At 40.3% G+C, this 24,741-nt stretch overlaps 1 protein-coding gene across 1 annotated transcript in view; it reads left to right on the forward strand.

Moving 5' to 3' along the window:
- The window catches only part of LOC131394268 (adhesion G protein-coupled receptor E2-like), a 38,078-nt gene extending 15,505 nt beyond the window's left edge, over positions 1–22,573 (forward strand). Inside the window, exons 13-18 of the mRNA XM_058525487.1 lie at positions 160–395; positions 14,309–14,375; positions 14,635–14,726; positions 15,619–15,787; positions 15,873–15,983; positions 20,891–22,573. Coding sequence (XP_058381470.1) covers positions 160–395; positions 14,309–14,375; positions 14,635–14,726; positions 15,619–15,787; positions 15,873–15,983; positions 20,891–20,899 — 684 coding nt within the window. The 3' untranslated portion in view covers positions 20,900–22,573. The remainder of the gene's footprint in view (positions 1–159; positions 396–14,308; positions 14,376–14,634; positions 14,727–15,618; positions 15,788–15,872; positions 15,984–20,890) is intronic.
- Positions 22,574–24,741: the final 2,168 nt, after the last annotated feature.

Consider the following 24,741-nt stretch of genomic DNA (forward strand, 5'->3'; position numbering starts at 1 on the left):
TAGCCAGTTTCACATTGACTGATGCAACTGGAAGACAAACCCTCTCTGACAACTCCTTCATGCTCCTCAGAGTCCTCCCCAGGGGCAAGGTGCAGGAGAGGTCCTGGGCCACCCTCCACCCTGACTGTCCCTCCTGGTGACACCTGCCTCCGTCCCCAGGTGTTGTGCGCCCTCATCGCAGGTGCCTTACACTATCTCTACCTGGCCTCCTTCACCTGGATGCTGCTGGAGGGCCTGCACCTCTTCCTCACTGCTCGCAACCTGATGGTGGTCAACTACTCCAGCGCGAGCAGGTTCATGAGGAAGCTCATGTTCCCTGTGGGCTACGGGGTCCCGGCTGTGATTGTGGCCATTTCTGCAGCATCCAGGCCTCACCTTTATGGAACACCCACCCGGTAAATGCAAATTCCCTCTGTCCTTGTCTTCTCCAGCACGACCATGGCCATCGTAGAACCGACAGAGCACTTTGATCATGCCAGAGCATAATATGGAGAGAGACACTAAGAAATAATCCACAGGGCATTTTTCTGGGGGAAGATATTATTAATTAAGGAGAATGTTTTTATATCTCTGTCCTTCAAATTGCAAGATGAAATCAAAAGAAGTAGTTAGGGCATCATTTAAAAAAATCTAACCTGCTTCTTTATCTAAATACAAAAGACATTCCAGTTTTTCATTTATAATAGTAGAGCTGATCTGAATAATCAAAATAATAGACTCTATCATAGTTAAGGTTTACAAGGTGCTTGTTGTGGACCAGGCACTTTTCTAACCATTTTATATGTGTTAATTAATCAAACCTCACACCAATACTGTGAAGCAGATGCATACTCTCATTTACCCCATGTTACAGAAGGGTAGACTGAGGCACAGATAGTTTAAGTAAATGCCCAAAGGTGCACAGATAGAAAGTAGCAGAGCTGGGATTCGAATCCAGGCAGTCAAGCTCCTGAGCTTGCAGTCTTTTATTTCCATCTTTATTACCAAGTTGATTGTTTTTACATTTTTATTGAGATATATTTCACATACTTAAAATTTACCCTTTCAAAGTGTCCAGATCAGTGGTTTTTAGAATAACCACGGAGTTGTGCAGCCATCACCACGATCTAATTTTTGAATGTTTTCAATTCCCCCAAAGAAACCTGGTGTACAGTAACCTTCACTCCCCATTCCCACTACCCACGCCTCCACCCAGCCCCTGACAGTAACTCCTCTGCTCTGTGTCTCTGAGGATCTGCCTATCCTGGATATTTCATTAAATGAACTCTTGCATGTGGTCCTTGTGACGGGATTCTTTCACTTAGCATGATGTTTTCATGGTTCATCCATGTCGCAGCAAGTTTCATGACCCCATTCTTTGTTGCTGTTGTTGCTGGTGGTGTTGTTTTGTAAATAATATTCCATTACAAGGATATAGCAGATTTTGTTTATCCATCCATCAGTTGACAAACATTTAGATTATTTCAATTTTTTTGTGATTATGAACAATGCCACTATAAACATACATGTATAAGTTTTTATGTGGTTATCTATGTTTTCATTTTCTTGGGTATATATCTACAAGTGGAATTACTGGGGCACATGGCAAATCTATGCTGAGCATTCTGACAAACTGCCACCTGTTTTCCAGTGTCTATACCATTTTACATTCCCACCAGCAATATATGAGGGTTTCAATTTCTCCACATCATTGTCAACTGTTATTGCCTACATTTTTTATTCTAGCCATCCTAATGAGTGTGCAGTGATATTATACTGGGGTTTAGATTTGCATTCCCTTAGTGACTAATGATTTTGAGCATCTTTTCACAGGCTTATTAAACATTGGCTTATCTTCCCTGTAGAAATACTCATTCAAATTTTTTGCCCATTTTAAACTGGGTTTTTGTCCTTTAATTGTTGAGATGTAAGAGTTCCTAATATATTCTGGATACTAGTCCATTATCAATATATGATTTAAATATTTTCTCCCAATCTGTGTCTTTTTGCTTTCTTGATAATGTGCTTTAAAGCAGGCAAGCTTTTAAATTTGATGACATCAAATGTAGCTATTTTTTCTTTTGTTGGTCGTGCTTAGGATGTCATATCTAAGAAACCATTGCCTAACACAAGGACAGAAAGACTTCTTCCAATTTTTTTTCTAGAAACTTTATGGTTTTAGCTATTATAATTATGTCTATGATAGCTGTTGAGTTAATTTTTGTGTATAGTGTGAGGTAGGGGCCTAATATTCGGCAGCATAACTCTGATCTCTGCCTCTGCCATCCAATGGTCTGCACCTATGTGCCTCTGTCTCTGAAAAATCCCTCTTCTTTCTCTTATAAGGACACTAGATATTGGAATTAGGATATACTCTAAATTGAGGATGATCTCATCTTGAGATTGTTAATTTATTTACATTCGAAAGACCATATTTCCAAGTAAGGTCGCCATCACAGGTACCAGGCGTTAGGACTCGGACACATATTTTGGGGGGTCACTATCAAACCCACTACAGAGATGTTGAAGTCTTCAACTGTTGTTGTTGAATTGTCTATTTCTCCCTTCAATCTCGGGTTTTGCATCATGTATTAGGGACTCTGTTGTTTGGTGCATGTATGTTTATAGTTGTTATATCTTCCTGATGGATTGACCCACTTATTATTTTAAAGTGTCCTATTTGTCTTTACCCCAGCTCTCATTTGGTTACTCCTTCTATCCTTTTACTTTCAATCTACTTTTGTCTTTGAATCCAAATTGTGTCTTCCAGTAGATAGAATAAAAATTTTAATCCATACTACCATTCTCTGACTTTTTATTGGGGTGTCTAATGCATTGATTTATAATGTAATTACTGATAAGGTAGAGTTTGTATGCCATTTGACATTTCTTACCTGTACATCAAATAGCTTTATTTACTCTCCTATTCCTCATTTCCTCTCTTATTTTGTGTTAAATAGACATTTTCTAGTGTACATTTTCAATTCCCTTGTTTCTTTTACTATGTTTTTTGAGTTGCCCTGAGGATTGCAATTAGCATCTAACTTAATTTCACTACTATACTAAACTTTCTTCCAATGTTTCTCTATTTCCTTCCTCCACTTTAGTACTATTACTGTTGTAAACCATTGACGCTGTTTTATAAGTATTGCTTTGTGCAGTTGTCTTTTGACACAGGAGAATGAAAGAGTTACAAATAAAAATAAGTTTATAGTGCCTTTCCTGATACCCGTGTAGTTACCTTTACTGGCGCTCTCTAGTCTTTTGTGTGGATTCAAGTTACTGCCTAGTTTCCTATCCTATCAGTGTGAAGGGCTCATTTAGTATTTCTTGTAGGACAGTTATGCTAGCAAGACTTATCTTAGTTTTGTCTATCTTGAAATGACTGAATTTCTTTTTTTTTCAGGGAGAATTTAGCTAGATATGGAAGTCTTGGTTGGCTAACATTTTTTTTACTCTTTGAAGGTGTTATCCCACTGCCTTCTGACAGCCATGATTTCAGACAAGAAGTCATTTGTCAATCTTATTGAGGACCTCTTGTACATGAAAAAATAGTTTTCTCTCGCCACTCTATAGATTTCATCTTTGACTCTTGTCAGTAGGTCTCTAATGTGCTTAGGTGTGGCTCTCTTTGAGTTTATTCCACTTGTAGTTCACAGAGCTTCTTGGATGTGTAGATTAATATTTTCTCCAAATTTAGGGAGTTTTCAGGCACTCATTCTTTAAGTAGTTTTTGGCCCGTTTGCTTCATCTTTTTCTGGGATGTCAATTATGTGCATGTTGGTGCACTAGGTCCTGTGCCACAGGTCTCTGAGGTTCTGTTCATTTTTCTTCATTCTTTTTCTTCCTTGCCCTGAGACTGCATAATCTCTATGGACCTATATTCAAATTCATTAATTCTTTCTTTTTGTTGTTTCTGAGGAAGATTTGCCCTGAGATAACAACTGCTGCCAATCTTCCTCTATTTTGTATGTGGGTTGCCACCCTAACACAGCCACAAGTGGTGTAGGTCTGCACCAGGGATCCAAACCCGGGCCACTGAGGTGGAGCATGGCAAACTGAACCACTACACCACTGGGGCTGGCCCTATTAAGTCTTTCTTTTGCCTGCTCAATTCTGTTGTCCAACCCCTCAGAATAATTTTTCATTTCAATTACTGTAATTTTCAACTCCAGAATTCCTATTTGGTTCCATTCATAATTCATTCATATTCTTTATTTGGTGAGATGTTGTCATACTTGCATTTAATTTTCCAGACATGGTTTATTTTAGTTCTTCTAATATATTTATAGTAACTCATTTGAAGACTTTGTATACTAAGCGCAAAACCTGTGCCTCAGGCACGTTTTCTTTTGATTGATTTTTTTCCATGTGTGTGAGGCATACTGTTTTGTTTCTTTGTGTATATCATAAATTTTTGGTTAAAACCAAGAGTTTTAGATCATATGTTGTAACACTCCTGTTATCAGATTCCTCAAAGGCTGGTTGTTATTTCTAGTTTGTTGTTGTTTGTTTGTTACTGACTTTCCTGAACTAATTCTGTGCATTGATCATTCTCTGTAGTATGCAGCCTCTGAGTTTTCTGCTAGCTTTTTAAAGTTCTTGTTTTTATTTTTAATCCTAGGTGCCTAGGAGGTCATACCTGGTTCGGGACAATTTAGTGGCCACTCAATCTTTGGGCATAAGATTTCCTTACATGCCTGGCCTATAAGCTTTGAACTCTTTTACAAGGTATGTGTGTGAGAAGGCACACCTGCAAACTTCAGGAAGCTTGTGTTACAGACTGAGCTCTCACTTTCTGATGGCACAAAGCCTCAAGGTCAGCCAGAGAGGAGAGACTGGTGCCTTCTTTATTCCCAGTCCTTTCCTGAGCATGGGCACAGCCTTGTGCATCCAGAGGTTTCCAGTAAGATTTCAGAGCTTTTCAAGATTCCCTGTGGTCCTTTAGTGCTCCAGTATTTCCTTTTAAATCCCCAGACAAGTTCTTGTTGGTCCAGCCTGAAGTCACATCCTTAGACAGCTGGTGGTGTGACAGTAGTTTGCTATTGTTTTGCTATTGCCCAGGAAGTAGGCCTTTTTGTCCCCCACTGAGATGAGCTTTCAGTCGAATCAAATAGCCACCAAATTTGGAGAATAAAATCTTCACAGGGAGTCAAAGGGTCAGAACAAAATACCAGCTGTGCTCTGGGGATGATGATGACGCCTTTAACAGATCTCTAAAAATAGTCAGATCTCTCTGTTGTCTGCAAGGCTAGCAAGTCTTGGCTGCTGCACCACTAAGGTGGGGAGAGAAGGAATGGAAATGGCTCCACGTTAAAACATCACAGACTCCTTCCTCTCCAGTCTCATTGAGGTTCAGTAGTTTCTCTTGGATAGAATACTTCTGGTTTGTTCTGTGGCTTTGGATAATTGCTAGAGTCTTGAAATTGTTGGTTTTAGTTGTTTTGCTTATACTTTTGTTGCTTTAGATGGACAGCAAGTTTACCAAGGTCTTCACTCCTCCATTCAGGAAGTCAGTCTCCCTGAACGTGCACTCTTAACCAGGACGAGCTGCTAAAACTCATGTTCACCTGCGTCAGCTGAGCTCTTTCCAGGTGTCCTCCTTGGACACTTCAGTTCTTTCCTGATTACATTCTTCTCAGTGTGTGCTTCATTGTCCTGAGATGTCTTGCCACACTCTCCTTTGTCCTGAGGTGTCTGCCTCGCTCTCCACTTTACCCTCATGTGGTATCAAGAGTGGATTCTCTCACTATCTGAAAGTAAAACCTTGAGCAACAGACGTAAGCTCTCTATGCCTCAGTAATCAATCTTGATCATAAGAGAACGTTTGTTTTGCACTGTTCTTAAAATTAAATTGAGTAACTCAACAGCAAAAGACAAATAATTCAATTTAAAAATTGACAGATTTGAAGAGACATTACTTTAAAGGTATAAATGACATATAAGTGCATGAAAAGATGCTTAACATCGTTAGTCATTAGTAAAATGAAAATTAGAAACCACAAAATGAGGTGTCATTTCACACCCATTAGGCTAAATGGCTAAAATTTTTAAAAAGACAGACAGGAAGAAAGTGTTTTCAAGGATGTGGAAAAACTAGAACTCTCATACATTGCTGACTAGAATGTAAAATGGTGCAGCCACTTTGGAAAACAGTTTGACAGTTTCTCCAAGGTTGACATACAGCTGCCACATGACCTAGCAATTCCACTCCTAGGTACATACCCAAAACAAGTGAAAACATATGTCCACACAAAAACTTGTACATGAATGTTCATAGCAACATTATTCAAAATACCTGAAAACTGGAAACCAACTAAATGTCCACCAACTGATGAATGGATAAATAAAATGTGACATATCCATAAAAGGGAATATTATGGAGCCATTAAAAAAGACTAAAAAATATTATTCAGACATGAAAACATGCTGCAACATGAATGAGCCTTGAAAACACTATGCTAAATGAAAGAATCCAGTCATAACAGATCACATATTTTATGGTTCCATTTATGTGAAATGTCCAATATAGACAAAACCATAGAGACAGAAAGAAGATTAATGGTGCACTGGGGCTAGACTCAGGGGTGGGGTGCCTGAAAGTCCGAATGAGGTCTGACTGCTACTGTGAATGAAGTTTCCTTTTTTTCTATCAAAAGCATTTTATTAATATAAAATGACATTTTTTAAAAATATATCTTCAGTACCACTGGTTGCATACCATACACATTGTTCTCCACTTTGATTTTTTTCATTTAACAATGAATCTTGAAGATTCTTCAGCTATACAAATAGAGCTTCTTCATTCCTTTTTTATAGATGCATAATATTTTATTATATAAATGTTTCATAATTTCAATAACTAGCCCTATATTGATGTACATTTAGATTGTATCCAGTCCTTTAGTTTTACAAACAGGTAGCAATTCCTGGGGTGGCATCTGTAATTTTTTAAAAATTATTTTATTGAGGCCATATTGGCTTATAAAGCTGTGTAAATTTCAGATGTACATTATTATATCTCACCTTCTGTGTAGACAGCAAGGTATTTACCACCACTCGTCTAGTTTTTGTCCTTCATCATACATATGTGTCCCTTTATCCCTTGCCTGCCCCACTCCCTTCCTCTCTAGTAGCCACCAATCTGTTCTCGTTATTTATGTGTTTATCTTCCACATATGAATGAAATCATACAATATTTGTCTTTCTCTGTCTGACTTATTTTGCTTAGCATAATACCGTCAAGATCCATCCATGTTGTTGCAAATGGCATGATTTTAGTTTTTTTATGACTGAGTAGTATTCCATTGCATATATGTACCACATCTTCTTTATCTATCCATCGTTGATGGGCACATAGGTTACTTCCTTCTCTTGCTTGTTGTGAATAATTCTGTGATGAACATAGGCCTGCATAAATTTTTTTGAATTATTGATTTCATGTTCTTTGGATAAATACCCAGTAGTCAAAGCTGGATCATATGGTATTTCTATTTTTAATTTCTTGAGAAATCTCCATATTGTTTCCCATAGTGGCTGCACCAGTTTGCATTCCCACCAGCAGTGCATGAGGGGTCCTTTTTCTCCATATCCTCTCCAAGATTTGTTATTTCTTGTCTTGTTAATTATAACCATTCTGACAGGCATGAGGTGATATCTCATTGTAGTTTTGAATTGCATTTCCCTAACAATTAGTGATGTTGAACATCTTTTCATATGCCTGTTGGCCATCTGTATATCTTCTTTGGAAAAATGTCAGTTCATATCCTCTGCCCATTTATTGATTGGGTTCTTCATATTTTTGTTTCTGAGTTATATGAGTTCTTTATATATTTTGGAAATTAACCCCTTGTTGGATATATGATTTGCAAATATATTCTCCCAGTTGGTGGGTTGTCTTCTCATTTCATTGATGGTTTCCATTGCTGTGCATAAGCTTTTTAGTCTGATTTAGTCCCATTTGTTCATTTTTAATTTTGTTTCCCTTGCCTGAGTAGATATGGTATTCAAACAGATGCTGACAAGGTCGATGTTGAAGAGCATACTGCCTATGTTTTCTTCTAGGAATTTTATGGTTTTAGGTCTTATATCCAAGCCTTTAATCCATTTTGAGTTAATTTTTGTGTATAACATAAGATAATGGTCTACTTTCATTCTTTTCCATGTGGCAGTCTGGTTTTCCCAACACCACTTATTGAAGAGACTGTCCTTTCTCCATTGTATGTTCTTGGCTCCTTTGTCAAACATTAGCTGTCTGTAGATGTCTGGCTTTATTTCTGGGCTCTCAATACTGTTCCAATGATCTGTGTGTCTGTTTTTCTGCAAACACCATCCTGTATTGATTATTACAGTTTTGTAGGACATTTTGAAGTCAGGGAGTGTGAGACCTCCAGCTTTGTTCTTTTTTCTCAGGATTGCTTGGCTATCCCGGGTCTTTTGTTATTCCACATAAATTATAGGATTCTTTGTTCTATGTCTGTGTATTATGTTCTGTATGTTCAATATGTTCTATGTTCTATGTCTGGGATTCTGACTGGGATTGCATTGAATCTGTAGATTGCTTTAGGTAATATGGACATTTTAACTATGTTTACTCTTCCAACCCATGAATTTGGAATATCCACCCATTTCTTTATGTTTTCTTCCAGTTCTTTCAATAATGTCTTATAGATTTAAGTATACAGACCTTTCACCTCCTTGGTTAAATTTATTCTTAGGTATTTTATTCTTTTTGTTGTGATTGTAAATGGGATTGTGTTCTTGCTTTCCTTTTCTGCTAGTTTGTTATTAGTGTATAGAAATGCAGCTGATTTTTGTAAGTCAATTTTGCACCCTGAAACTTTACTGTATTTGTTGATTGTTTGTTAGAGTCTTTTTTGATTCCTTAGGGTTTTCTATATGTAGAATCAAGTCCTCTGCAAATAGTGACAGTTTTACTTCTTGCTTTCCAATTTGGATGCCTTTTATTTCTTTTTCTTGCGTAATTGCTCTGGCTAAAACCTCCAGTACTATGTTGAATAAGAGTGGTGACAGTGGGAATCCTTGCCTTGTTTCTGTTCTTAGAGAAATGGCTTTCAGTTTTTTAGCTGTTTAGTAGGACGTTGGCTGTGGGTTTGTCAAAAGTGGCCTCTATTATGTTGAGCTACTTTCCTTCTATTCCCATTTTCTTCAGAGTTTTTATCATAAATGGATGTTGGATCTTGACACATCCAGCTTTTTTCATCTAGTTGATTTTCTCTGAATCTATTGAGATCATCGTGTGATTTTTATTCTCCATTTTTTAATGTGCTGTATCATGTGGATTGATTTGTGGATGCTGAACCATCCCTGCATCCCTGGAATAAATCCCGCTTAATCATGATGTATGATCCTTTTAATGTATTGTTGAATTCTATTGGCTAATATTTCATTGAGGATTTTTGCATCTTGGTTCATCAGCGATATTGTTCTGTAATTTTCCTTTTTTGTCTCATCTTTGTCTGGTTTTGGTATTGGGTAATGTTGGCCTCGTAGAATGAGTTAGGGAGTGTCCCTTCCTCTTCCATATTTGGGAATCTTTCAAGAAGGATAGGTATTAAGTCTTCTTTGAATGTTTGGTAGAAATCTCCAGAGAAGCCGTCTGGTCCTGGATTTCTGTTTTTTGGGAGTATTTTGATTGCTGCTTTAATCTCTTTACTTGTAATTGGTCTATTCAGATTCCCTATTTCTTCTTGATTCAGTTTTGGGAGGTTGTATGATTGTAAGAATTTATCCATTTCTTCTAGGTTATCCAATTTGTTGGTGTATAGCTTTTCATAGTATGTTTTTAATAATCCTTTGTTTTTCTGTGATGTCTGTGGTAATTTCTCCTTTTTCATTTCTGATTTTATTTACTTGAATCTTCTCTTTTTTTCTTAGTGAGTCTGGCTAAGGGACTGTCAATTTTGGTTATCTTTTCAAAGAACCAGCTGTTAGTTTCATTTATCCTTTCTATTGTTCTTTTAGTCTTTATTTAATTTATTTCTGCTCTGATATTTATTATGTACTTCCTTCTACTGACTTTAGGTTTCGTTTGTTCTTGTTTTTCTAGGTCTTTTAGGGAGAGTTTAAGATTGTTTATTTGAGATTTTTCTTGTTTGTTGAGGTGGGCCTGTATTGCTATGAACTTCTCTCTTAGTATCACTTTTGCTGCATCTCATAAATTTTATTACATTTTGTTTTCATTTTCATTTGTCTCGAGGTATTTTTTTATTTCTCTTTTAATATTTTCATTGATCCAATGGTTGTCCAGTAGCATGGTGTTTAGGGTCCACATATTTTTGACTCTTTCAGCTTTTTTCATGTAGTTGATTTCTAGATTCATAGCATTGTGGTTGGAAAAGTTATTTGATTTCAATCTTCTTAAATTTATTGGGGCTTGCTTTGTTTCCCAACATATGGTCTATCTTTGAGAATGTTCCATGTTCACTTATGAGGAGTGTGTATTCTGCTGTTTTTGGATGGAATGTTCTATATATATCTGTTAAGGCCATCTGCTCTAGTGTTTCATTGAAGGCCACTGTTTCCTTGTTGATTTTCTGTCTGGATGATCTATCCATTGATGCAAGTGGGGTTTTAAAGTCTCCTGATATTATATTGTTGCCATCAATTTCTCCCTTTAGGTCTGCTAATGGTTGCTTTATATTCTTTTGTGCTCCTGTGTTTGGTGCATATATACATTATTAAGTGTTAAATCATCTTGGTGGAATGTCTCTTTTCTTATTATGTAATGCCGATCTTGGTCTCTTGTTAACTTTTTTCATGATGCCTGTTTGGTCTGATATAAATATGGCTACATCCACTTTTTTTGGTTGCCATTTGCTTGAGATATCATATTCCATCCCTTCACTCTGAGCCTATGTTTGTCCTTAGAGCTGAGATGTGCTTGCTGGAGATGGAATACTGTTGTGTCTTCTTTTTTAATCCATCCAGGGACTCTGTGTCTTTTGATTGGTGAATTAAATCCATTTACATTTAGAGTGATTATTGATATATGAGGGCTTAATATTGCAATTCTGTCCCTTGTTTTCTGGTTGTTCTGTATTTCCTTTGTTTTTTTCCCTTGTATTTATGACTGCCATTTCAGTTTGGTAGTCTTCTGTGATGTTTTTCTCAGTTTTCTTTTTATTTTTCATTTGTGACTCTGCTATGATTCTTTGTTTTGTGGTTACCATGAGGTTTATATAAAAGGTCTCATGGGTTAGATAGTTCTTTTTCTGATAGCCTCTTACCTTCATTAGCCTATGCAGGCTCCATCCCCTAGCTCTTCTCCTTCTATGTTGTCGCAAATTATTCTTTTATGTGTTTTGAGTTTGTGATCATATTGAAGTTCTTTTTGATGCTTTCTTTCCCTTTATCCTTTATGTTATAATAAAGTGTGTGCTCACCTGTTCTGGTATAGAGCTGAATTTTTCTGATTTTGTCATTTATCTCTATGCTCCAAGCTTTGTAAACCTTTGTCTTTGTTTCAGGTAGGAGGTCTCCCTGCATCATTTCTTGTAAGGCAGGTCTAGTGGCAATGAACTCTCTCAGCTTTTGTTTGTCTGGGAAAGCTTTTATTTCTCCATCCTATCTGAAAGGCAATTTTGCTGGATATAGTATTCTCAGCTAATAGTTTTTGTCTTTCAGTATTTTGAATATATCATTTCACTCTCTCCTAGCATGTAATGTTTCTGCTGAGAAATCTGATGAAAGTCACATGGGAGTTCCTTCGTAGATCATCTTCTTATCTCTTGCAACCCTTAGTATTCACTTTCGCATGGACTTTTGACAGTTTCAATGTTACAAGGCTTGGGATGGTCTTTTTGCATTGAGGTATTAGGAGTTCTATTGGCTTCCTACATCCATTTCCTGCCCCAGGTTTGGGAAATTCTTAGCTAATATTTTTTTGAATAAGCCCTTTCCTCCTTTCTCCCTCTGTACTCCTTCTGAGATGCATATTATCCTTGTGTTACTTTTCCTAAATGAGTCCAATATTTTTCGTAGAATTTCTTCATTTTTAAAAAATCTTAGTTCCTCTCTTCCTCCACCAGAATCATTTCTAGATTTCTATCTTCAAGGTCACTAATTCTCTCTTGCATATTGTCTGCTCTATTTTTAAAGCTTTCTATTTTTCATTCATTAATTGTGGTCCCCATCTCCAGAATTTGTTTGTTTTGTTTTCTTTGTTTGTTTGTTTGTTTGAGTTTCACTCTTTTTGGTGTTGTAGTCCTTCTGTTCCTTAATTCTATTCTTGAGCTCATTGAACTGTCTTTCTGTGCTTTCCTGTAACTTCTTGAGTTTATTTTTGACAGCTATTTTTGAATACTCTGTCAGTTAGATTGTAATTTTCTGTGACTTCAGGTTTGGTTTCTAGAGGGTTGTCACTCTCTTTCTGTTCTGCCTTGTTACTGTAGATCTTCATGGTATTTGATGACCTCATCCTCTGCCACTGCATTTGTTGTAATAACTATCTTTCTTATTTGGGTACAGCTTTGGTTACTTTGGTTCTGAGCTGCTTATGGTTGTATTTGAGAGCCTGCCATTTCCACCCTCCACTGCCTCTGCTAGAGGTGTTGCCAGTACCCTCTTTATGACGCTTGTGCCTCTGAAGTTCCTGGTGTCTTGCTGCTTATGATGTTGCTGCAGTCATAGGAGTTGCCATGGGTGTCACCATGCTGTGAGCACTTCTGCTGTTTCTGGGATCCTCTGGTTCATGTGTTTCTCCAATGGCTCTCCATGGGACCTCCATGGCCTGAGATGCTGTTGCCTTTTGCCCCACCTGTGCTGCTGCTCTTTGTTTGCCTGAGTTTGCTGCCTGCACTGCTGCCTGGTGCACTGGACTCACAGGTGCTGCTGTCAGTGCTGGTGGCCCAGGGCCCTGGGGACTTGTATGCAACCCCTGCTGCTAGTGGAGCCAGTGTTGTGGGTGCTGCCACTGGGGCTGGGTCACTAATTCTGCTGTGACTCTTGAGGCCTCTGGTCACAGGTTCCACTTGCCACTACTGGGAGGGAGCAGACAGGCTATGCAGAGAGTGGTTGTGGTCATTGCTTGCTCTGCAGCCTCTGGTCTCTGGTGCTTGCTGGTATGTTTTGAAAACTCTGATCAGGGCTACCTGCCCCAAGCAGGAATATCCAAATTTGCATACTGTCCCCATGTTGGAAAGTGTGGGCCACTACTGGGGGTGGGACACGGGGCTGGGTCACTGGATCCCCTGTGTCCTGAATTCTCAGGGTGTGTGCACCACCAGCCAGTGCTGGCTGGGGGTGCAGGGGCTAAGGCACACCTGGTGTTTCAGCTGCCACAGTCTCTGTTGACAGGTGCATGTGCTGGATCCATGAGGAATGGACAAGGATCAAGCCATGCCTCTCGATTCTGGCCACACAACATCAGCTCGGAGGCACATGCACTGGTGTGGGGACCCCTGCCCCGGGCCACTGTTGCCAGGGGAGGGAGTGGGGGCTGCTCCTCTGGTTCCACTGCCTCCTTGGGATCCAGTCCACCCACCTTCAGATGTATAGATGCATGGATCTCTTAGGCATCCTGTTGTACTGTGTAGGGAGTCCTCTGTTGTCAGTAGATTTCCAATTGGTTGTAACCTAAAGGAGTGAGACAAAGAGAATAATTCACTCCACCATGATGCTGACATCACTCTGAAGTTTCTTCCTGAGCAGTTGAAAATGTTCTAAAGGTAGATTGTGGTGATGGTTGCACAACTCTGAATATTCTAAAGATCATTGAACTGTACAGTTTAAGTGGGTGAATTTTATGGTATGTGAAATATATCTCAATAAAGCCAGAAAAATTATTTTAAACTCAGTGGATGAGTTTTGCAGCAGATGAAAAATCAATAAATTGAATAGTGTAAGAAGGGCCCTTTAGAACCACGTTAGGTTAACAAGACTATTGAAAACTTCAGTCTCCTGAACCTAAAATTTCACACTTCTCCCCTGCGTCAACACTGTTTATCTCAGAGACATCCATTCATTGTTCATATCTCAACTGAACTATTATTTCATTGAGGTATCTTCCCTAAAAATTCTAAACTCTTAAAGCCCAAATTAAGCATGACATCTAGGATACATTCTCATAGCCTCCTGTTTTTGTTTTATTGTCACACTGTGTCTAATTGCTTGTCTCCTGCCCGATGTGAGATTTGTGGGACTTAAAACGATGTTTACTTTCTTCAAAGCTGTATCATCAGAGCCAACCACATAGCCTATCACAGAGAAGACACTCAATATTTGTAGAAGAATGAATAAATGAATGAATTTGCATAATTGCTCTATATCCCTAAGGACCAATGCATTTTTTATTCTCTCTCTTGCTCAGCTGCTGGCTCCACTCAGAAAAAGGATTTATATGGGGCTTCCTTGGACCAGTCTGTGCCATCTTCTCTGTGAGTGATGACATCAGAGCATCCTTAATGCTCAGCTGAGGGCAATTAGAAGAGCAGAATTATAAGTAAGGGGACAGGAGCAGGAATTCCTTGGCATATCATGAGTTTGGTTTGGTTTTCTAAAATCCTCCAAAAACTACAAACTCTAAAATTGTTACAAAATATTAAAACTACTTAATTGTGGAATTGATGTTAGACAGGCTAGGATTCAAAACCAGATGGAAATTTTACTCAATAAACTTTCTGTGATTTTCTGAAGGTCAATGAAACTTTCTTTTTGGTGACCCTCTGGATTTTGAAAAGCAAACTCTCTTCCCTCAACAGTGATGTGTCCACCCTCCAGAACAAAAGGTAAGGTGGAGAAGAAAGTGACAACCCCACAGACACATGTGGTCCCAAGAGCAAAGCCATGTGCCTCAGCAGCGCCTGGTGTTCCTTCTCAGGGTCTTCTGAGGGAACTTGAGTACAATACCCAGTTATGCTTCAAAGGTGGCCAGATCAGATTCAGTGGTGTGTGTCTGACACCCAGTCAAAATGTTCTGTCCATCTCTAATCCCAGCTTGTAACTCCCTCTGCAACAGGAAGGATTGACATTTGTTGATAAACATTCTTTGGACTTTTGTCAGCAGTCCTATGACATAAGTGCAAAGAACATTTATGTGCCCGTGAAACACTTAGAAAAATCTGTGCCTGCTCCTATGACACTTTCATACCTCACAGTCAGTTAAGGCTCCTTCTCATACCTCATCCATTTCTCTCTCTGGAAAAACTCCTAGTCACCATCAAATCTAGGGGGCTTGGGAAGTCCTTTGCTCCAGGAACCCTTGTGCAAAATTAATGCTCCTTATTCTATGTGCTATAATGATCCTTTCCAAATGAAAATAGAAATCTTGCCTTTGTTATTTTTAATGCCCAGGCCCCAGCACATAGCCTAAGGTGCAGTACCTCCTCATTAGGGTTGGTTGAATGAAATTAAGGATCTCTATGAAGCATCAAAAAATTTTTGAAACTTACATTTTGAAGTATCACTATCCTCCTCTATCCAAATCAGAATGCTGCCCTGGACCTGAGTGGCACGTCTACTATGGGGAATCATTGACAGTAAAGATCAAAGCTGATCAAAATGCAGTCTGAGAATTCATTACCAACAGGGGAATGCAGGAGCATCCATGGGGTGGAGATGAGAATTGTTTGATTGTGTTGCTCTGGGTGCATCACAAGCCTCCTTTCTCCTCCTCCCCAGGATGCTGACATTTAAAGCAACAGCTCAGCTCTTCATCTTGGGCTGCACGTGGTGTCTAGGAATCCTGCAGGTGGGTCCAGCTGCCCACGTCATGGCCTACCTCTTCACCATCATCAACAGCCTGCAGGGTGTCTTCATCTTCCTCGTGTACTGTCTCCTCAGCCAGCAGGTACCACTGCCTGACTCCCATTCAGGACTCTTCCCATGCTCACTCCACTCAGTGAGCTGACCCAGAGTATACCTTGCCTCTGCAGGTTCGGGAGCAATATGGGAAATGGTTCAAAAGGGTCAGAAATATCAAAGGCAAGTCTGAGACATATACGCTTTCCAGCAGAGCCATGTCTGATGCCTCCAAACCCATCATGGTAAGATCATGCAGTGCTCCCAGAATACTCCACTGACTGATCTACTTGAAAAACACGCGCCTCCCACAGTGGACAACTTGTGTCTGCAGCAGGGGGTGCCCTGGGATGACTCACACTTGGTTTACTGCTGGACTCATTGACCATTAGCAATTGGTTCAGTTTAAAAGCTTATTTAAAAAAACATATTTTGCTCTTACTTCTTAGGGAACACTGTTAGTCTAGACTTTTATACATCACACTCTTACTGAACACATGCTATGTGCCATGCATCTTACCTAAACAAGCAAGAATCAATGATCTACAGTGGTGATGCACATTTCCTCAGAGCCACATTACTCTGTCCTTTTCCTCTACACCCACTGCTATCTGACAGTCACTCAACAGTACCCCCAAAAAGGCAGAAATGGAGGGAAATGATGTACACATTTATGAATTAAACAGAAACAAGTGGTAGCTGGCATTTTAGGCTTTCCTAAAAGCACCGTACGATATTTCATCACCCTCTACCCACTGCAAAACCAGCAAGGAAAAGCAGGAATGGCATGGGGTGATTCATGGCACCAATTAGTAAGAAGCGACACTTAACTGGCTTAGACTTTCAAAGTTCTTTTGCCTACATTTTCTCACTTCTTCTAGCTTCTATTAAATCTCGTGAGTCGTCCCTCCCATTTAAAAGGACTTACTGTGCTACCAGGAAGTCCTTCTGCCTTCTCTTGTTACCTTGTTCATCCAGCAGTGGTTCCACTGCTGAATCTTATATCTCCTCCTTTTCTCAGCAAATTGTCTCATCACCTATTTCACAGAGAAAGTCAGTCATTACAATGAGACTTTGCACACTCCATGCCATCAGCCATACCAACCAAACACCACGTGCATCCTCTCTACATCCCTATGTCATTGACACAATTTCCCTTCTCCTCTCTGAAGACAATGCTTCCACCTCCACTTTGGATCCTATCCTTCATGCCTTATTATCCTTACATTATTGTTCACACATCCCCTCTCTCTCTCTTTCCTTTCCTCACTCCCTCCCTCTTTCCTTCCCTCACCTTCTCAACAATGTTCCTCCCATAGTCATGGAAACACGTTTGCTTCTCTTCTATCTTACAAACATGTACTACTTGGCCCCCTTCTAGCTACCAGCCAAGAGTTGACTTTTCTCTATGTCTCCATTTCCCTGCCTTGAACTCACTCCCTCAACCCATGCAAACATGGTTTCTTTCCCCCATCATTCCACCAAAACATATACCTCTTAGACCTACAATGATATTCATGTCCCTGAAAGTCCTCTCAGAAACTTCTGACACTGTTTGCCACTCCTATCTCATGAAACTCTCCATCATTTTCCCCTCTAGATTCTCCTTATACACCACCCCATTTCTTTCTTCCACTCTCGCTACCTTTTCTCTCTGTCTCCTTTATAGCTCTGTCCAATGGATTGGTTCCAGAACAACTTCAGTTCTCATGAAATTCTTTCCTCCTAGACAATAGCATCTGTTCCTTAGACCAGTCACCACCTAGATGCAAATGATGGCCTTGTATGTTTCTCTAGCTCTGACCTCTCCTCCGAGATTTCGAGAGGTATTTCCACTTACTTATTTGACATTTTTTGGTATCTCAAAGACACCTTCAACTCAGCCTTCCAATATAAGACTTGCAATCTTTACCTTAATCCAATCCTTTCCCGTGGTGTCTTTCTCTCTGAATGGAACTGCATCGATGCTGTGGCACAAGTTTGGAACCTGAAATTTTCTCTCAAACAATTATCTTATTTCCCACCATAATCTGTCCATTATACACTCCTGTTGCTCCTGTCTTCTCAACATGTCCCCAGTAGGTCCAGCTGGCTCCACCCTCATCAGCTCCTGCTTGGCCAGGCTGCCATCTTTACTTGCTTGAGCAATTGCACTATCCTCCTAACTGACCATCCCTTTAGACTCTTGTCATCTTCTTATGCATCCTGTATGTCAGAGGGATCTTTTCAACTCACAAATAAAATCATGTCCCTCCTTTTAAACCTACTACGTGTAGGATCAAACCCGAATTCAATAACTCAATGAGAATTTGCTTGGGTTGTCTCCTGCTTACCTCTCCAGCTTCATCTACCACGTGTTCACCCTTATTCCTGCCTCAGCAAATTTCTTTCAATTTTTTAAATTCACTGTGCCTCTTTGGATCAAGGCTTTCAACATATTCCCTCTTCTTGAAAGACTGTTTTATATTTCTTGACTCAAAACTATGTAAGCCTTAGGATCTCAACTCATATGTCAGTTCCTCCAAAACACCTTCTCTCCCTGCTCAGAATAGGTCCAATTCTCTTGTTTTTAACTCCGATAGCCCCTGTACCTTTCCGGCAGAGCATTTGTTCATGTCATTTTACTCTTCATTTTTACTATTTGATTAATGTCTGTCTTCCCTCTCGATTTCATCCCAATCAGTCACCTTGTTACTTTTGTTTCCTATTGTTCCCTAACATTTCACACAGGGCCAGGCATGTAGAAATGCTCAATACATGATTGCTGCATGATTGATTAAATTAATGAATGAACAAACTGCAGCTGCAAAATGTGGCAGGAACTGTCTTGTTCATCAATCTCTCTCCAGCATCTAACACTTCCCAAGTGCTCAACAATTGTCTATTGAACAAACAAAAGAATGAACTGTCTGACCATGATGGGGGTAAATTATTAGAACAAACTATTGATCAGCTTATGGTGCCTCTTTCTCTCGAGAGTTTCAAGATAATTCTCTGCCTTAGTTACTGCTTTATTATTAACCCTCATGGCTACCTATTAACACCCAAATATTTCCTTATGATCTAGAGCTTTCAGTAGATCTTAGTTCCCAGACTGAAACAGATCTGGAATGAAATATCAGCTCTACCAAGTGCTTGCTACGTGAACTTGACCCAATTGCTAAACATTTAAATCCTCCATTGCCTCCTTCCTCTCCTCCCTTCAAATTAGACAGTCTTCTTAGACACAGAACTAATTACTTGCATCCCTTTTCTGGCTTTCAAGTGGATTGTGCTTTGGTGGGAGGGAAAGAACATCCCTCCCACACACTGTTAATGTTGATTCAGCCAAGGATGCACAATGTAATGGAGCAGGAGCTGATGCAGCATCCCACAGTATAGCTGATGTCGTCCACACAAGGGAGAGTCCCATGGATCCGAGAGGCTCCATTCTTGCTGTATCACAGCCCTGTCCCGCTCAGCACTTGCACTCATTCAGAAAGAAAATAACAAATAATGCATGCCTTTCTGTTTAAGGGAATGCTAACAGACCCTCCACGTTCTTGAGTGAGCTCAGCCTCAGCAAGGCCATATCCTCTTCCCTGGGAGCTAGTTCCTAGGAGCCCCTGAACCAAATTGATGCTTTCCTCACTCCAGAATCACAGAAAACTTATACTTTCACATCTACACTATTATTGTATTTGTTCCCTACTCCTGTTGTAACAAATTACATCAGACTTACTGCTGAAAAGAACACAAATTTATCTTATAGTTCTAGAAGTAGAAAGTCCAAATGGTCTCATGGGACTAAAATCAAGGTATCAACAGAGCTGTGCTCCTTCTGGAGATTCTAGAGGAATATCCGTTTCCTCACCTTTCCCAGCTTCTAGGGGCTGCTTGCATTTCTGGGCTAGTGGCCCCTTGATCCACGGAATCTTCAAAGCCTGCAGTGTAGCATCTTCAATTCTGTCTATCTCTCTCTCCTGTGCTTCTGTCATTATGTCTCCTTTCCCATGTTTGACTCTTTTGCCTCATTCTTTCCCTTTTAAAAACCCTAATCATTACATTGGCTCACCTGGAAAATCCTCGATAATTTTTGCAACTCAAGTTCCTCAACTTAATCCATTTTCCATGTAAAGTAACATACTCATAGGTTTCAGAGATTAGGATGTTGGCATCTTTAGGGGATCATTATTCTGTCTACTACACCTATTGTACATAGGTTTAGTCTATCTATTGTAGAGCCACCGAAATCGCCATCATATTATAGATATTTGAAGAAATATTTACCATCACTCCCACGTTGACATACATATGAAGAAAGGAAACATACTTTCTGTGACAGAAATACAGTAATGGCATCAGAGAGCCAATGAAATCTTCTAAATTCAAGTAATCTCAACTATTTCTACTATCTCTGGGCAAAGGACCAAGAAAATTCATTGCTTATTGTAATATTATTTTCTGTTGTCTCCTAAAATTTGTAGTCTCTGTTGTGTAAAGATGTGAGGATGTCTCACCCCCATTCTGGCTTCTCCTCTGTGGCTTCCTGCAGTCTCTTTCAAGAATAACACACTATTTTCTCTTATGTTCAGATCTGAATAATTTCCTAAAGTACAGTATTTATAAACTTCTGGAGTATACATAAGCATGTGTAGTTGCCCATCTCAAACACAAGAAATTACACTGAGCTTCCTGTAGACCTAGTAATAAATGACTCATATTGCAGATTGAAAGGTTAGGGGGGGGAAAGAGAATTTAATGCTTCTTCCTTTCCATTTTAAGTGAAGAACAACAGATAATATTTCCCACGCTTCATTAATTTCTCACCTACCCTCTTTTATGACTCCATGCATAAAGCAACATATCACAAACTCTGAAGCAGAGGGATCAGAAATCACACTTTGAAACTGATTATTTTCTGTAGCAGATTTAATTGCTGTTGGCTTCTGTAACTTGGGGGTGTGGAAATGTAGGGAGAAGGGACTTCTGAGAAATACCGGGGTCTAGCAGAATGCTATCTGATAAGGTCTTTTGATCTTACCCTGAAAAATGCATCTGGCAAGGAAATTTTGTGATTAAGATTTCTTAAATTTCTTATTTTTTTCAAAGGAAACTTTTAAGTTATCTTTCTGTAGTCTTAAAAATAATGTCTGAAATATTATATTTCCAGGTTTATTAAAATATCTTTTGAACTATATCTTCTTGTCCTATGGAATATAAGAAGAGAGGATAAAAGAAGACTTTGTGGCGTGTTTTTCAAGAAATCCATCATTTCAACAATGTGAAGGAAGTCATGTGGACATGCTCGACACTCAGTTCCTGTGAAATCTGGAATTTTCCTGTGCCCTACAGTGTGCTCAGAAAACATTCAACATATAAAAGGCCAGGTGTCGTCCAATTTTTGAGGTCCTGAAGCCTCTCCTTCCTACAAAGACTATTCCAGATGCTGAAAGTCTATGAGTGGGAAAACCAGCCTCAGTGGATTTTCACACTGACAACATGCAAAAGAACGGGGATATTCACGCTGTACTCAGGATTTCTTACTTCCTTTGTTCTATTTTCTATGTGTTTAATTATTCACTCATTCAAAAATATTGACTACTTACATGTCCAAGGCAGAGATCAGGAGAGACAGAGGTCCTGCCTTCATGGAGCTTTCAGGGGGAAAGGAAGTGATTTTTACAGCTAGAGTTGACACAGGCTGAAAGATTTCTATAAACCAAGTCATACAGCTGGACAATTGAGAATAAACTATTTCACAGACACCATCTCATTTCATCCTCACACCAGGATGCAGATAGTTTAAAAGTTCAGGTCATGATATGTATATTTTAGGCTTTGTGGGCCAGTGTATTAGTCAGGGTTCTCCAGAGAAATAGAACCTATATATACATATATATACACATATATATATATATGTAGATACATATATATATGTAAAGATATATATATACACACACACGTATACCTACAGACACATACCCACTCACATACATTTATATGTGTATATGAAAAGATATATGTATTATGAGGTAATGACTCACATGATAATGGAGATTGAGATGTCCCACAATCTGCCACATGCCATTTGAATACCCTGGAAAACCTGTGGTATAGTTTGAAGGCCTGAGAGCTAGAGAGCCATAGATTCTGGTCTGGGTCTGAAAGCCTGAGAACCAAGAGCACCGAGGGCAGAAGACTGATGTCCCAGCTCAAACAGTCCAGCTGAGTTCATTCAAACTTCCTCTGGCATTTTCTTCTCTCCAGACCCTCAATGGGTTGAGTGATGCCCATCCACACTGGAGAGGGCCATCTACTTTACACAGTCCACCAGTTCAAATGCTAATCTCTTCTGGAAACACCCTCACAGATACACCCTGAAATCATGCCTAACCAGCTATGTGGGCATCCTGTGGCTCAGTCAAGTTGCCACATAAAATTAACCATCACAGCCAGGTATCTATAGCAACAACTCAACTCTGCCATTGTAGCAGGAAAACTGCCATAGACACTCACAGATGAATGATCATGGCTGTGTTTTAATAAAATGTTATTTATGGACATAATATAGATATTCAGGGGAGCTCTTCATCCTACACCAATTTATTCATTGACTCTTCAAATATTTAATGAGCACCCACTCATTTGAAAGGCATCATGCTAAACTGAAAGAAACGAAAATGAACAAGGCAGACATGATCCCCATGCCCAGGGATCTTGAGGACCTGTGTATTAGTCAGCTCAGCCTGCCACAAAAAAAATACCATAGACTGGGTGGCTTGAACAACAGATATTTCTTTTGTCATAGCTCTGGAGGCTGGGAAGGCCAAGATCAAGGTTTGACAGAGTTTGGCTTCTGATGACAGCTCTCTTCCTGGTTTGCACATGGCCACCTTCTCACTGTGTCCTCACATGGCATTTTCTTCCTGTTCAAGCATGGAGAGAGAAAAAAATCAAACTCTCTTGTGTCTCTTTCTTATGAGGGCACTAATCCTACTATGAGGGTCCCCCTCTCATCTAACCCTAATTATCTCCCAAGGCCCCATCACTATATACCATCACATTAGGGGTTAGAGCTTCAACATATGAATTTTGTGGGGGACACAAACATTCAATCCATAGCAATCTGTAAGATGGAAAAACAAGAGAAAGATAAAACGCAGTATAGTAGATACTATGGTCTAGGGGTCACATAGCCAATGTTGGGATGCAGCTGAAGTGGAAAACAGCCCTGGTTGTAGAGGGCAGCTGGGAGGGAGCTCTTGGGTCCACTGATGGCAGCATTCCCAGATGATTATGGTTTGGGAGGCAGATCTCAGCATTTGCCTCCATATCTTCACCTTTTAAAATATATTGAAGCTTTTCTCCTTATTTATAATGGGAATAACAGTATTCACTTACTCATGGGTCATTTTTGAATGTCAAGTGAGAAAGCAAATAGTGAGCTCTAGTGTGAAAACCAAAGATGAACAAGAGTTAACCAGGGCAAGTGAGCATGGGGGTTTCCCAACTCATTTCTCCAGAATTCAGTCATCAGGTTAGAAACAGCCATGAGAAAAGGCTCTGCAGTGGGCTTCCACTTCTCATAATAGACTTCCACTGCAAGACCACGCCCATCAATGAGAGCTGGTGGGAAGAGAGTCAAAGATACAAGGTTGAAGAGATCTTTCTCTTCAGCTCTCCACTTTGGGGTGTCTGCTGTGAGCGGCTCCACTCACCGGTTGTCCCTCTTCCCAGATCTGATGGTCACTGTGTGGATGAGGAAAGAGGGACTCATTCAGGATTTAGCCCCCTGGTGGAAAATATAGAATCTGGACACAAGAATTTTGTAACAATAGGCTCTCGGAAGCCGGAAGTTAAGGAGTCCATGCGTCACGGAACCGGAAGTTCAAAAGTCAGGGAAATCTAAACTACAAACAACAGAATCTCCAGAGTTGGATTCCTCAAATCTCAGGGATGACGTTGATATCCAGAAGCTGGGCACTTCGGTCCTAGTGATCTAAGCATGCAACAGGGACAGTCCATTATATGGAAGTTCCTCGGGATTAGAGGGGTGGCCTAAGGGGTGAAATGGAAGGAAGGGCATTGGGGTAAGGAGAAGAAAAGTGGAGTGAATGGAGGGGACCATTGGGGCTGGGCTGCTCAGGACTGCAGGAACCGGCAAGACACCGAGCTAGACCAGCCAGTCTTCCTTGGGGGCATTCTGTGCTGGGAGCTGGAAAGACTGACAGTGAGAGAGGGACAGGGGCCTGGGAAGAAGTGGGTGGGAAATTTTGTGAATGAAGATGGGAAGATTGGGGAGATGGTGAGAAGATCCATCAGGATGGGTTTTATTGGAACATACTGGAATTGGGGGTCCTGTGGAGGCACTAGTTGCTGTGGAAGGGCTGGGGAGAAAGTGGGAGCCACAGGGAGTGGGAGAGAGACTGGACGAGGGGTAACTGCAGTCACAGAGAGGGGTAGGGGATGGACGGGGGAGACTAGGAGGGACAGAGGATACAGGAAGACATGCAGGAATGGAGGGCTCCGAGAGCTTGGGGGGATTTAGGATGGTGAGCTGAATAGGTCTGAGGTGGTTCAGCAACTGGAGGAACAGGAGGGGATGCAGTGATTAATTGGGGAGGTCTGGGGGCCTGAGGGAAAATGAGGAGAGCTGCCTGGACTGGGAAAACTCGACACATTCTGAGGACTGTGGACTCAGCAATCTGAGATGGACCGAAGTCCTATGGTTGTCAGGTGGCTGGGACTACGGAGGACAAACAGGGTGGGGCTGGGGAGAACTATGAGAAACTGGAATGTGTGATTGACAAAGAAGGGAGCGAAGTATGAGGGTCCCAGAAGAATGAAAAGCAGTGAGAATTAGGAGAGGGATTAGAGTGACTTGGATACAGGGTGCAGCTTTGGCGGGGAGACAGGACGGCTTGAGGCAAATGGATACAGGGTAGGGCTCAGTGGGCCAGGTGAGGAGCTGAGACATGGCTGCTGGAATGGGGATGTGGGAGAGCACAGAGAGAATAGGCA

Source organism: Diceros bicornis, chromosome 30 (assembly GCF_020826845.1).
Source record: "Diceros bicornis minor isolate mBicDic1 chromosome 30, mDicBic1.mat.cur, whole genome shotgun sequence".
NCBI lineage: Eukaryota > Metazoa > Chordata > Mammalia > Perissodactyla > Rhinocerotidae > Diceros > Diceros bicornis.